The sequence below is a fragment of the Belonocnema kinseyi genome, chromosome 5 (assembly GCF_010883055.1).
Source record: "Belonocnema kinseyi isolate 2016_QV_RU_SX_M_011 chromosome 5, B_treatae_v1, whole genome shotgun sequence".
NCBI lineage: Eukaryota > Metazoa > Arthropoda > Insecta > Hymenoptera > Cynipidae > Belonocnema > Belonocnema kinseyi.
The window spans coordinates 12406787-12422155 of NC_046661.1; the positions used below are offsets into that span (position 1 = coordinate 12406787).

Here is a 15369-nt window from a genome sequence, read left to right on the forward strand (position 1 = left end):
ATTCCTCTACAGACTGTAACCACCTATCTCACGGTTGTGAGACGTGGTTATGGCTGAAATTTTACCGCGATTTCGCTGGAAGCGGGTGCAATTTTTCAGATTTTTCATATTATTCTCATAATATGAGTATCTCATATTATGAGAATAGTTTGACGAGTTTGGAAAAAGCAATTTTTTACATTTCTTGTATTTTCTGCATAAAAAATTTTTTAATAAAATTTTTTATTTGAGCCCCTTATGTCAAAGTAAATTTCCTTTAAAATGACCTATATTACTTTAAAAATTCAGTGCATAGAATTCCAACAATCACGCCAAACAGAGTTGGTATCTCATATTTGGGTACTCTCCTCTATTTGTCCTTCATGCGTATTTATATCCTTTATCCACTTTATTGCCGATGCCTACACTAGCTAATTTAGTTTTATTGCCAGAGCATTACAATTGATTGTCATTAATTATATGAAAAGCTCTGTTACGTTATCGCCCCTTGCCTTTCGCGCCCAGAATGATAATTGATAATTGTGGTGATAATTGTGGTGTTGTAAAAGGAGGTCACAAAGGAGTGAAGAAAGTGGAGAAAAGAAAAAAGTGATGGGGAAGAATATAGGAAAAAACAAGAAAGATTATCCTGAGTTGTGTGATCAAAAGAAAGAGGAACATAAAAAAAGGTTTAAGGAAGAGGCGGAGAAGGCTAGGACGGAAGAAAAGTTATGGAAGGTAGTAAATAGAGAAAGAAATAGAAGAAAAAGAGTCAACCAATATATTGAAATCGTAGAATGGAAGAAATATTTTTTGGATTTGCTAGGAGGAGTAGAGAGAAAAGTTAGAAAGGGAGGTCAATATGGTAGAGAAAGAGATGAGGAAGAAGACATAACAACGGCAGGAATAGTTAAGGTTTTAGGAATAATGAAGGCTGGAAAGGCACCTTGTATAGATGAGATTCCAAATGAAGCATGGAAATATGGAAGGAAGGAATTAGAGGAATGGGCATGGATAATGTGTAATCGCGTATCGAGAGGAGAGGAGTGGCCAGAGTTATGGAAAGAGGAGCAGTTATACCAATAGTAAAGAAAGGCAAAGGAGAGGAGGTTAAAGATTATAGGGGTGTGACGCTGATGCCTACACTGTATAAAGTATATGTAACTGTTTTTTCGGAGAGATTGAAGATAGAAGTTAAAGAAAAAAAGATCGAGCCACCGAATCAGGCAGTGTTTATAAAAGGGATGGGCGTAATGGACAACATAAATGTTCTGAACAATCTAGTAAATAAGAGGATTTAAAGGAAAAAAGGGACAATGATAGCAATTTTCGTGGACTTATAGGCGGCGTTTGACTCAATAGACCAAGGCGAAATAGAAAAAGTTATGGTAAAAAGGGGAGAAGAGAGGGATTAATAAAGAGAGTATCGAGTATTTTTCGAGAAAAAAAAATCAGGGTAAAGGTAGGAGAGCAAATAGGAGATAGTTTCTGGTTGGTGAGATGTGTGAGGCAAGGATGTACTCTGAGCCCACTGTTATTTAATATATTAATATCAAACTTGGAAGAAGAAATGACGAGAAAAGTTTTGGGAGGAGTTATAATAGGGAAGAAAAAGATATATACTCTGGCATACGCAAACGATATAGTGTTGGTGACAGAGGATGAAGAAGGGATGGCGGCTTTAATTACAGAATTAGAGAAATACTTAGATGGGATAAAGCTGAATTTAAATGTAGAAGAAACAAAGATAATGAGGTTTAGAAAAGGAGGGGGAAGGAAGAAAGAATGGACAGGGAGATGGAAGGGAATAAAGTTAGAAGAAGCATAAGAGTTTGAATATTTAGGATATATCTTGCAAACGAATGGAGATCATAGAGCTCATGTAAGACAAAGAATAAAAAAAGCATCAGGGGTAATGAAACAGATATGGGGGATAGGAAAAAGGTTAAAAAATGGAGAAGGAGAATGTGGTTATTTGATACGCTGATATGGCCCGTATTAGGTTATGGAGCAGAGATATGGGCATGGAAAAAAAGGAAAGATATCACAATGCCTATCGCAATACTACGGAAAAAATTGACCTGTGAAAGGAATCAAAAACGGAAAGAAAACGTGTTTTTTCGTGTACTTATTTCAGGATTTTCAATTTACTGTTTTTTAGGTAAGCTTTAAAAATAATGTCATTTTTATTTTATGTATTTAATTACTTAGAAAAACATGGAGGACGGTGACGTCAACCGTACAGAGTAGACACGTTCTGAATTGCTCCTCGTATTTTTTATGAGTAATTGTGATAACCGGTATACCAGGAATATTTAGTAGGAGGCAAGTTATTGTAGGAGCTGATGTACCGTGTGTGACATTGTGGTGATGCAGAAAACACCTGTACAATCTAGATTAAAGAGCAAAAGATTCGGTCGAATTCAATTTTGAGGTTAACTTTCGAATAAGGATTTATTTTCTGAGAAGAAATGTCGGAAACTTCTTTATCGACTAACAACTTTGAATAGGTGATGCTGCATCTCTCTAATATGGAGGCTTCAATGAATGGCCTGCACAACAAATTCGATCAGCTGGCGCGCGAAAAAAACGTCTGATAACGAATCAGAACTACCTACAGGCAAAAGTAGAACAACAGGACATTAAAATTGAACGTTTGAAGAGGATGCTAAAGAGAAATAGCCTCTTATTCTTTGGTTTTGCGGATGGCCAGGAAGAAGACACGGAGAAAAGCATCCTAGAACTTATCAACAACAAACTGGACATCTCGGCAACCTCACTTGATCTGGAAGAAGCCAAAATACAAGGCGAATTTAACCCACAGAAGCCCAGGCCAATTTTTCTTAAATGTAACTCCCTCAAATCCAAATTAGAAATCCTAAAAAACCTTAAAAAACTGAGTGATTCCTCTATTTCTGCCTCCGAGGACTTCTTTCAACGAGTCCAAGAGGATCGTAGAATTCTTCTTCCTTGCCTCAAAGAAGCTAGAAAAAAGGTAGCATTTCTACCCTAAGCTATGATAAACTGATTATTGACGGGAAGAGATTCGGTGCAATCGATGTCTTGGATGCTGAAGATAATTAGTTGGAGGTCGAAAAAAGTATACCGGATACACCGGTGACATGGAATTCACCGAAACCCAATACCAAATCTCAATCAAAAAGGAAAATCTCGCCAGAGTCACGTTCGCTAGACAGATTTTTTCAAAAGGAAAACAAGTCGTCTCAACGCACCCAGATCTCCTAGATTGTACGAAGTCGCTACGAAGGGATTACTATAGACTAAGCACCATTGTTTATTTTGGAATTGTTATGGAATTGCGAATTTCTTAAAAGGTAATTTTAATATTTATAATCTAATAATTGGGCTTTTTAAAACTTGGCATCCACATGATATATTTATTAATGCTCCGGACTATTTAAAATTTGTTCATTTTTTTACGTCATCGGCAGTTAGAGACAGTTCAAGGGGCAGATTTAGAGGAGGATTAGCTCTCTGTATTAGCAAATGTCTTAAAGACCCCTCGATTATCGAAGAAACTGATGAATGGTTATTTGTAAATGCTAAATTTAATAATATGAATTTGTTAATTGGTATTTGCTATTTTAGGCCTGGCGTAGACTTTAAGTTTATCAGATTGACTTTCGATTCAACGCTGAAATCACTTTTTTTAAATTTAATAACCATATGTTTTTAATCTACGTTGAGTTTAATTGTAGATTAGGCAATTATAGCCAGGGTGCTAGTGAAATGTTTGAGGACACGAATTTTTATCCGGAGCGAACATCTCTAGATGAATTTTTGAACAAAAAAGACAACCAACAGACTGAGGTTAAGGAATCTAACTAATTTATTATGCTCAATGGTAGGACTTCCAAATACACGTCAGCTAAATACACATTTGTAGACACATTGGGTGAAAGCGTTATAAATTTAGTCTGGTGCAATTTGGAGGCTCTCAGTTGGATCCAGGGTCTGGAGGTAGCATGTTACTCTATTTAAGTGGAAGGAAGAAAGTAGACAGGAATTTATACAGTATATGCAGGATTCAAATAGAATTAATATCAACCTAGAGGACTCGGATACTCAAGCTTTGTATTATAATCTAGAATTTGCAATTAAAGAATCAGCGACCAAAGCCAAAATGAGTGTTATGAAATACGGGACAGTGAATGTCCGATACAAAAATAATATAGAATGTCTTGACTTTGCGGAGGATGTAAAAAATGAATATATTACAACGAAATCGGATTTCAGAAAACTAACCCTTTTAAAAAAGAGAAATTTTTAAAACGAGAATATTGCAAAGCTCCAAAACGCCAATAATAGCTAAATATTTTCGGAAACGATTAATCGTTTTAAACCATTCTCTGAATGCGTTATGAAGCTTAAGATAAAAGATTGGGAGCAGCATTTTGAAAACTTCTTTCCGAACCGAGCGACGCTTGTTATCAGTTTTATAGTTGGCAGGCAACCATTACTCGATGCGAAAATCTCATCTGTGGAAATTGTGATGGCCCTACGAAAATGTAAACCCCGGAAGGCACCGGGGCCGGATGGACTATCAAATGATTTTTACAAAGCGATCCTTGCTACGTGGATTAGTTATTTGGAAAAATTCTATAACATCATTTTACGCACTGAAAACATTCCAGGCGCTTGGGCGACATCTCTCATGTTAATGTTTTTCAAAAAAGGCTGTCCAAGTGAACCTTTAAACTATATACCTGTAGCAATAATCAATTCAATAACCAAGTTTTTTCTCAAACATTACAAGCTAGACTACTGGGAGGTGAAAAACAATGTCATTTAATCCCCAAAGCGCAGACAGGTTTTCGCAGTGGTAGGGGTTGTATTGACCATATCTTTTCTCTTGCAGCAATCTCTCAAATTTATTTGCAAAAATCAAAACGGTATTTTTATGCAATCTTCATCGACTTTGAACAAGCGTTTCCTTCAGTTAAGCATGCCCTGCTATGGGAAAAATTGCATCGTATGGGGGTTAGTGGTAAAATTGATCAATAAAAACCTGTATGATAAAGCGGCCTTATCAGTTAGGGTTGATAATTAGTACACTAAATTTATTGCTGTTACGGAGGGCTTGTTGCAGGGGGAGATTTTAAGTCCTAGATTATTTTATAAGATTATCACTTCCAAGATCAGACCTAATGCGTTCTCCTATCTTGACGATATTATTGTTGTAACCGAGAATTTTAAAAAGCATCTGTTTTGGCTAGAAGTGATCCTCGATAGAATTTGCGAACTTGGATTGACCATCAACCCTAAAAAGAATGAGTTCTATTGTGCCGAAGTGCAATATTTAGGTTTTGTGGTCAACAGGCAGGGTGTATATATGTTGTTAATAATAAAATTTCCGACACTACTAACTGAATAAACAATTACATTTTTCAATATAAATTATGCCTTATTCTTGATCATTTATGTTGACCCTGTCCCTCTAATCGGATCACCCCAAACCGGATACGAGGCGAGTCGAGCTGGAACATCTGCGTTCCTGTCGGATTTCGAAGGTAAACGATCTTAAGAGTTCTGTTAATAGATGAAATCATATCCCGGATTATAATACTTTCTTAGCTTGCCCCTAACATAACTCTAATCGAACTTGAGCGTGATTGGGAGATCTTATTCTATCCAACTAATTCCCTGGACCTAATTTCGATCCATATGATCTATGTAGTGATTTAATTAACTGTCTGTCACTTATAAAATCTTTCACTTAAATAAGGGGGTTCGCGAAAAAAACTTTATACAAGATAACCATGAGCGAAGGTCGTACCCTTATTTAAGAGCACTCACATAAAATTATTACGCTTCAATTATTCACTCCTTTGTAAATGTCTGTTTTCATGCTACGAAGTCACCGCCTGTCAAAAATTTTTAGGTTGGCAACAACTCTATGGTAACCAGGGTTTGGTTCTAACGAGTTAGAAGATTAGCAGAGATTCCTAACGTTCCCTGGATAAAGGGATCGACGACTAACTTATAATTCAACTTCGAGCGTCATGTGACTGCGGGATGACGTCACGATATTCCGTTTCTCAAGCCATTGCGCAGTTTGTTAACCAGCCATTTCGGGTAAAAATTCAAGAAGTTAAGCATTTTCAAAATTGTTGGGATCATTTTTTTTAAGATTGAAAATATTTGCACAACTATTTATAGCTCCTAGAAAGCCAAACAATTTATCCTAATGACTTTTTTCGATCAAATGAAAATGATCAGTTATGGCATTTATAAGATTTAAAAAATCATATTTTAAGCCAAACAAAGCACGACATCAAAAAAGTAAAGAGAAGAAAAACTTTGCTTTTTTAAAGCCCTAGAAAATGATCATAAAAGCTTTCCGTATTTTCTTGAAATATCAAAAATTAAAATTTTGATTGTACAAAGAATAATTTAAAAAATTAAGAAATTCCATTTTGTATTGAAACTTTGCAAGATACGAAAAAAATATGAATGAACAAAAATTGTGTTGCCAAAAAATATCTACAAATATGTTAATAATCACTTCGGGGTAGGATGCGTAGTTTTTTTTTTATTCGTGAAAAATAACATTAAAAATCATTTTTTTTTAACCGTACAAATTACGAAAAAATTTGATAGCGAAAAATGGCTGAAAAAAGTATTGTAGTTTTTTAAAATGTATTTTAAGGTAAAATCGATCTTTCTGATAAAGTCTTATTCCAGCATTCCAGTTAAAGAAGAAATATCCGAGCACGAAGCGCGAGATTCAACATTTCACGTTATTTAATTTTGTATTTCGATGGTCGCTGCTTGTGCAGTTTTCCGTGCGGCTGTAAAGATCTTTCTTGCGTATACCGGCCGTTGTGATTTCAAGAGCCAACCCTGAGATCCCTGAACCTTGTTACGTAAAGTAATTGTCTTTTATTTGCGTAGTTGCGTCCTATTTAACTTCACGAAAATTTTATTCTCGTTTTTATTAAAACACAAGAAGAACGTGTCACGTGAAATAAACGCAAATTACTTACGTGTTTCTCTTGCAAATACATCTTGTTAGGCCCTTCGACTTGGTTTTTTTTTTCCGATTTGAGCATCGCTACTTTCCTCTCGAAATCAAGAGTCTGTTCAATTCGATCTTGTTTCTTCTTTTTCGATCTTAGAGGTCTCTCGAAGTCTAATTTATCGTGTGTTTGTAGGTGATTTACAAGAACTTCTTCCGAGATAAAATCTGTGTTGCAGACATTACACCTTAGAGGGGACTTCGAGTCGTCATGAGTAGAGAGATGAACGACAAGTTCTTTTTCCAAAATGAATTGCTTATCACAGATGGTGCACTTGTGTTCCTGCGGAATTAAAGGGATTCGAGAATCACCGTGGTTTGCTACATGATTAATATATGCTTTCTCCGTGAAGTAACTCATTCCACAATAGTCGCACTTGAACTGCTGTGAGCAAACGTGTAACTTGACGTACATCGCAGCAACAATTCCGTGGCACCTTTTACATCGCATCATTTTCTGGCGTGCTTTCTGCGTAGCTTCGTGGTGTTGTTTGATGTGCTCCTCTGCTTCCGCTTTTTTTATGAATATGCGGTTGCAAATCCCGCATCTGTAAAAAAATCAAAAATTCATCAAATTAATCTTCCATTTCCACCTCACGAAAAACAACAGCAGTCGTCAGGATATTGATTTGGCGGATAGTTTCACAGGTTTCAGTTAAATAAAATTAAATTGAACCACTTATAAAAAAGGAATCAAATATTATCATTTCGGTAGGTCTCATGAAGTATGAACGTTGAAATTAGCAGAAATCAGATGATCTCATTCAAATTTTAGTTAGATCCCTTTTTGAGGCGTGACTTAATTAATTTAAAACTATCTGAACACGATAACGTAGATGATTCTAGATTATGGTTCCTCTACTATGGCTGATTTAATAATTAAATATACTCGTGTTTGTCCTGTCTTTTGGCCAGTACTGACCTTAGTGTATGGATTTACATGTCTTAAGACGTTAGCTAAAAGCTGAAGCCATTAGAAAAAACTTCTATTAAGGTGTTAAATTTTCTCAGACAGCCTAAGGAGTCAGGGCAATAGAAGAATACATTTTTTACAACAACAATAGGAAACATTATTTTACTGGAGTAAGGAGGCCCCAGAGCACTAAGGAATAAATTTTCAAATTTTGATTTTCTAAATACGTCTCAGCATTGGTAATTTAATTACGCATCTTTTTTTCTTAAAAAAGTTGTCACTTTCTTTGTTTTCGAATTATTCACAAAAAACTTATGTTTCTCTTATTAAAATATTCTGTCTTTTTCACTTCAACTCTCGATGAAATGGGAACTTCTAGATATTTTTAAATAAAATTCATAAGACTTAAGCATTACCATGTTGTGCGACTGATGAAGTTAGCGAATTTTCAAAATGTTTGTTTAAAAAAAATTCCCGAGGCGTTGCATAATTCGAGCATCCTTTTCTTTTCTCGCTGATGAGAATATTTCAATATTGCGAGAGTCAGAGTTGAAACTTTTGTATTTCATCTTTTAAATTAAATATTCAATATGTGACAAACAAAACCTGTGCTAAATATATCATTTCTACTCTAATTTCTTGTGTCTTATTTTTAAACTTGAACTCAAGTATTATTTTTTTAATGCTACCAAAAATTTAATAAAGAGTGCAAAGTTTCTGAATGGATAGGGGGTTGAGGCAAGGGTGCCCGCTTAACCCAACACTTTTTGCAATTTTAATCGCGGATATGGAAAGTAAGCTACCGGCCGGAGTGGCAGGAGGAGTTAGGGTGAGAGGAGTCAGGATATGCTCACTAGTATATGCAGATGACCTAGTGCTGCTGGCAAAGAGCGAAGAGGCTTTAAACGAGATGATGAAGAGGTTGAGAAGATATTTGGACGAAAACAGGCTAGAGTTAAAGGCGGAGAACTGGAAGGTTATGGTCTTCAGGAAGAGAGGTGGAAGAGATAAAGGAGGAGAGTGGAAGTGGAAGGGAAAAGCGGTTCAGGAGATGAAAGAGTTTATGTACCTGGACTTCCTGTTTCGGAGGAATGGGGGAGAGGATGGTCATATAAAAGAGAAAGTGAGAAGGGCAAATATGGTGATTAGGCAGGTGTGAGGGCTGGGAAAGAGGTTGTTCACAGATGATTTTGTAAGGAGAATAAAATTGTTCGATTCACTAGTGATGAGTGTCCATTTTATAGAGTGGGGATGGAAGGTAAGTGAGGAAGTAAACGGGATACAGGAGTGGTATGTAAAGTGGACATTGTGGTTGGCAAGGAATACGCCGAACTATATTGTCAGGGGGCAAACTGGAAGAACGAGTTTAGGGATTATAAGGGGGAGTCGAGCGTGTAAATATGAGGAGAAATTTGTGGGAGGTTAAGGAAGTAAGCTGGTTAGGGAGTGTTAAAAGAATTGGCATGGAAACAGAGAAGGAAGCAAGGGAGGAGAGAATAAGAGAGTAAAGGTTACACGGGAACTAAGTATGAATTATGTCAAGGGAGAGAGCGCAATATTTGTGTGAGAAAGAAGAGAAAGAAAATCAGGAACTTATAGCAAGGATGAGAGGTGAATGCATGGAGCATTATAATAGGTTCTGACTTTCTAGAGAGAAGAGAATGTGTGAACTGCGCGGGAAAAAGTATGCAAAAGTCGAGCACTGGTTGGAGGAGTGTGAAGAGGTGGAAAGAAGTTGGATAAGCATGGAGGTATTGTTGCATAAAAGCAGGGACAAAAGGGCAGTAGCATTGGTGAAGGGGGTGTTGGGTAAGGCGGAGGAATTAAAATAGGAGAGGAAGTAGGTGTAAGAAAATTGTAAACATTGTAAACAGTGTTTGAAGAAATTTTTCATTGGCATTAGGGTCTAATGAAAATACTTAATTATAAAACATGCATTTCTTAAATTATTATATTGGCAAACGTTTCGAGCACGGATAGGGGTCCTCCTCAGTGCCAGATATAAGATTTAACCAAGTTATATATATTTATAAAAATTAATAAATGAAATTAAAAGTAAAAGTCTGGCATACAGTATTTGGTAAAAAAAATGTGTTTTCATGCATAAACTTAGTATTTATATGTCGTGCAGCTCCCCTCTCTCACTCTCCCCTTCTCTCTCTCTTTCACCGTCAACTCCCTCTCTGTGTGGTCGTCCTGTTCCGTCGCAGAAGGATGAGGTGATCGCGGGGAAGTAAAACACTTCATAATCCCACAAACACATAAATCACAACAACGTCGCAGAGAGACATACACTTAAAGTGTTGGGATGAAGTAAATGGAAAAAACGCAAAATCAACGATTGAAAATTTTTATAAAACAGAATTTCTGTAAATATAAAAAGGATAGTTTTCGACATAAAGAAAATTAGAGACATCCGCTCCGCTTTAAATCACGAAGAAAACTGAAACAGTGTTCACAGAGGTCCTCCGATTTTACAACTTACGGGGTTCAAAGGAACGGTGCTTTAGTTATTAAAAGGGGCTGTGGTCATAATTCTACCTGAAAATTGAGATTACCGATTGCCGGTTTCCTTTAGTAGGCGACAACCGTAGTGACCAAGTGTTCTCAAAATTTGTTTCCCTTCATAACAGGATAGTATATTTTTGACAGTTTTTCCACGTCGGTTCTTAAATTGATAGCATTCTCATTACCAGCGATATGTCACATTTCCAACATCAGACGTTTGCGATAGTGACATTCATTCGCAAGAATTTTCGCGTTATCAAAATCGAAAAAATGATCTTCTCAATACTAAGCTTAGTGAGCATTTTCTGTTTGTTAGGGACCTTATTTATATCATTCTTGTGTTCTTTAATCCTTACTCCTAACGGACATTTAGTTTGCCCTATGTAAACCGCTTTCCAATTTTGACCTTTGCACCAAATGCCATAAACAATATCACTATTTTGCAACCTATTTAATTTATCTTTAGTGGGCCTCAGGACCGACGTAAGGTTTTTTTGCTTTTAAACGCCGTACTTATGTCATAATGTCCGAGAACTCTCACATTCGCTCAGATAGACTTTCAACATATGGAATGCTAATAAAAGACCTAATTTCCGCGTTTTGAACTATTTCGTCAACTCTACGTTGTTCATTTGGGCCAAAATATGTAATCTCAAATTTATATTATCTTTAACAAATTTTTCCGGGTAAAAGTTCTCGCGAAGTGTGTCTTCCTCTAATCGCAAATTTTCTTGATGATATGTTTTATCCGAAAGAAGAATGGCTCTGTCAACCATATTAATAACTACACTTTTTTGTACTTTTGTGGGTGATTTGAATCAAAATTTAGGCATCTACCAGACCAGGTGGGTTTGCGATACCAATTACACTTAATTTCTTGAACGTCATTCCTGTGAAACGTTACATCCAGAAAGTTTATCGTCCAATTTTGTTCCTTCTCTAGCGTGAATTTAAGCTCATAATTATTTGAATTAAAAACTTTTAGAACGTTTTCTCCTTCGTTTTCCGTAAGAACTACTAACTTAAAAACCTATTTTCGGTAAAATACCCGTTTCCAGGTCGTCCATGACTAAATCTGCTAAAATCGGTGAAAGGGAAGAGCCCATTGGTAATCCTCTTTTTTGAAAATAAGCTTGGTTTTTGAAATTAAAATCTGTACTAATCAGACATAACCGAAGTCCTTCTTCAAAATCTGTCCATGGAATTTTTGTTTTTTCGCTAATTTGATTTCACCTACTACGAACCGCCTCGACTACCTTGTCTTTCGGCACATTTGTAAACAGGGAAACCACGCCTAATGACACGAAGGCATAATTTGCCGGGATCCTGAAATTCCTCATTTTCTTCATTAAATCGAAGATGTTAAGCACTCTCGATTTAGGAGCTTCAATATTATTTGCAATGATATTTTAGTTGAATGTTGCAATTGGTAAGTATCACTACCTACATAAGAAACGATCGTTCTAAGTGGGGAACCTGTCTTGTGAATTTTTGGAAGGCCATATAATCTCGAAGGGTTAGCGTGATAAACTTTTAACTGTTTCGCGTTGAATTCATTTATAAATTTTTTCGATTCCCATTTTTTAATTAGTTTTGTGACTTCCCTTGCAATTTTTTTGGTTGTATCCCTACTTCTTTTAACGTGCATTAACTTTCGCGTCATAATCTTCTCTTTTCATCACGACGGTAGTATGACCCTTGTCCGCACTAACAAAAATAATCTTAGGGTTTTCTTTTGCAAATTTTTCGGCCTGTCTGACTTCTTTCAAGGGTTGTATGATTTTTGACATTACAGCGTAGCCCGAATTCATAACCCCACATATATTACTCGCGATATTAAGTCTAGCGCGATCCTGATCTACCTCTGGTATTTTTTTATATTAGATTCAACACTGGCTTTTAGATCGTACACCGGTGTTTGATCTTTCTCTATTTTTACTCCATAATTTTTCCCTAGACACTTGACTTTAGCAACATTTTCTGGTATAACAGTATCCGACAGATTTTTGAACCACTTATCGTTCTGTCTGATGTTGTAAAATGTGTTCCTATCAGGTTGAGATTCATTAATCAAATTATCAAATTTTTGTTAGCACTTACATTTGTATTCTTCGAAAAACCTTGAAATTTTTAAATTCTGAGAGTCGTAAAAATTGTTGATCAGATCAATCGGTAGCATCGAAGCTACTTTAATTTGCAAGAACTGAATGTAATTATTTAATTGTCGCGTTGATTTGCACACTGTCTCTGAAACTGTCCAAAATATTCCTATAAAATCCATTATCCCCTCTACCAGAATGAGATGTCAAGTCCCCTCGGTGATAAGTGCCGTTTTTAGAATTGTTCAGTGACATCTTTACTAGTTTTTTTAAGATGTCGGATTTAATTGACCCAATTATTAAATTTGTTTAAAGAAAATTTTCATTGGCATTAGGGTCTTATGAAAATACCTTATTATAAAACATGCATTTCTTAAATTATTAGATGGGCAAACGTTTCTACCACGGATAGGGGTCCTCCTCAGTGCCAGATATACGATTTAAACAAGTTATATATATTTATACCTATTAATAAATGAAATTAATAGTAAAAGTCTGGCATTCAGTATTTGGAAAAAAATGTTTTTTCATGGATAAACTTAGTACTTATATGTCGTGCAGCTTCTCTCTCTCACTCTTAATGGCACCTGGATGAGGTGTCTAGAACGGTGACTCTAGGATACCGGGCGAACTCTCAGAGTACGCAGCCTTATCTTTGCATGCGGGGCTCTACAAGGATGGACGAACCCCTTTCCCTAGCCTCTCGCGGGAACAACAATGACAACACCAAACATAGTTGTAGTAAATGCGGTTCAAAACAACAGAACGCGCGGGGCTCCCGACAATGGGTCGGCCAACAATGCCGACTACTCTAGAGCTGGGGGAGCCAATGAAAATGGATTCAATGCGATAGATCGGCAGAATCTCGGGGCCTTTAGGTGGACGGAACGACTGAATCACGACTTGCTAGAGTGCTACGATGCGAGTGTGGCCCCTGAACGGGGTTACATGGCGCGGCTGCATGTTTCTCGGTGCGAGAAACATCCAGAGCTATCGCACTTTTCGCAGCAACGTCTGCGAAACCATGCCGAACTATTCCGAAAAAGGGGCTATGTAAGCGGAACGCCTACTCTACTACAGCTAGAACAAGCCGGCAACAGAGAAAAAGAGGCGACACTAACACCAACCGCCGACAGGCATCCGATAGAGGAAGAGCGATGCTTTATGACTGGGAGAAACATCAACACCCAGGTTTCTATCAAGTTTAAAGATTTCGCTGAAATGGATGACGAACTTCGCGGACATTTTTCCAAAGAATTTGACCTGTGGGCTATCAGTTATTGTATGTATAATGCAGCGAGAGCTTTGGCCGATGCGAACCGTAAAACAAAACCAACGGATGATCATAAGACCAAAAGACGAATGCATCAACTTGACATAAGGATAGGCTGGGCAAGACAGTACGCGTCCCGCATTCAGTGTGTGATTGACTACATCACATCTGGCAGGAATTTTACCACTAAGATTCGAAAGTTCGCGCGCGAACCCCGGACCCGTTATCACAAACTTAACAAGTGAAAGCTGCTGACCACCAGGCAGCATATTCTTAAGAGAATACGGATACTATCTGACGCTAAGAGAAGTCTAGAGCAAAGGGAGAGGTGGGTCAGAGAAAATCAACAGTTTCTCTCTGACCCATCTCGACTCTTCCAAGACCCTCCAGTTATGTCGACCACCCGACCAAACCAGAGGAGGTCGAAGTATTATGGAGAAAAGTCTACGAAGTGCAGCACAGACTGGACGAAGACTCAGAAAATATAAACAGCTTCAAGGAGCTGTGTGCTGCCCTCATAACACCTGATCGAGAATGCCCACCCATCACTACCGAGGAGTTGAAAAAAGTATTAAGAGGGATGAAGAACTATTCCATAACCGAGACCAGATTGTATCAAAACCTTCTGGTGGAATAAGTTTTTTTCAACCCATCAGCATTTGGCCCGTATTTTCACCTCATATTTAAAGTCGGAAGAGCCCATTCCGGAGTGGTTGGTGGAAGGGCGTACAATACTTCTGCCGAAAATAGGCTGACCCTAAACTTAGCTAACGAAATTGGAATGGAATTTGGGCTAGACAAATACGCCAAGGTTTATTTGAAGCGAGGAAAACTTAATGGCATCCCTGAAAATCCTGAGCTAGTTGATAGAAGCGCTATACGACACCTTTGCGCTAGAGAGACTTATGAATACCTGGACGTGCCACAGAGCCGCATTCAGGATATTACATCTATAAAGGATACTCTCCGAAGCAGATACAAACATTTCATCCGGCAGATATGGTCTTCCGAACTGTCGGCGAGGAACAAAGTATCTGCAACGAACATGCTTGCCGTCACGGTAGTACCCTATTTATTTGGAGTAGTTCTATGGACGAAGAACGAGCTCAGATCCCTTGATACCGGGACAAAAAAGGTTATGCACATGAACAAAAGCATGCATCTTAAGTCTTCTGTTCCGCGATTGTACATCGCACACCGTCAAGGTGGTCGCGGAATATTGAATCTTGAATGTCTTCACAACAGGATTATTCTGGGTACAGCACATAGAGTCGTAAATGGAAGAGACCATCTTCTTAAAATAGTCAGGAATCATGACGAAGTGAGCAAAGGAGCGTTTCTGAACAAAGCAGCAGAGGAGGCGGCTGAAACACTTGGACTTAACTTCAGTATTAGGGGTGAGCAAAATGCATCAAATCTTATCTATCTCGAGGACTCACCCCTGAAAACCCGGATTAAGAAAGCACAAGAGAAAAACTTTCGTGAACAGTTCCTCGATAAGAGAATGCAGGGAATCTTCCACAGAAAAGTGGAGGATCAGTCAATGTCATGCGAGCTA

General features: G+C 37.5%; 1 protein-coding gene across 3 annotated transcripts in view; it reads right to left on the reverse strand.

The window, feature by feature from the left end:
* The window catches only part of LOC117172423 (zinc finger protein 521-like), a 151946-nt gene that overhangs the window by 6743 nt on the left and 129834 nt on the right, over nucleotides 1-15369 (reverse strand). For all 3 annotated transcript variants that reach the window (XM_033360345.1, XM_033360344.1, XM_033360343.1), the window contains one exon: nucleotides 6987-7566. In XM_033360345.1, the coding sequence (XP_033216236.1) occupies nucleotides 6987-7566 (580 nt within the window). The remainder of the gene's footprint in view (nucleotides 1-6986; nucleotides 7567-15369) is intronic.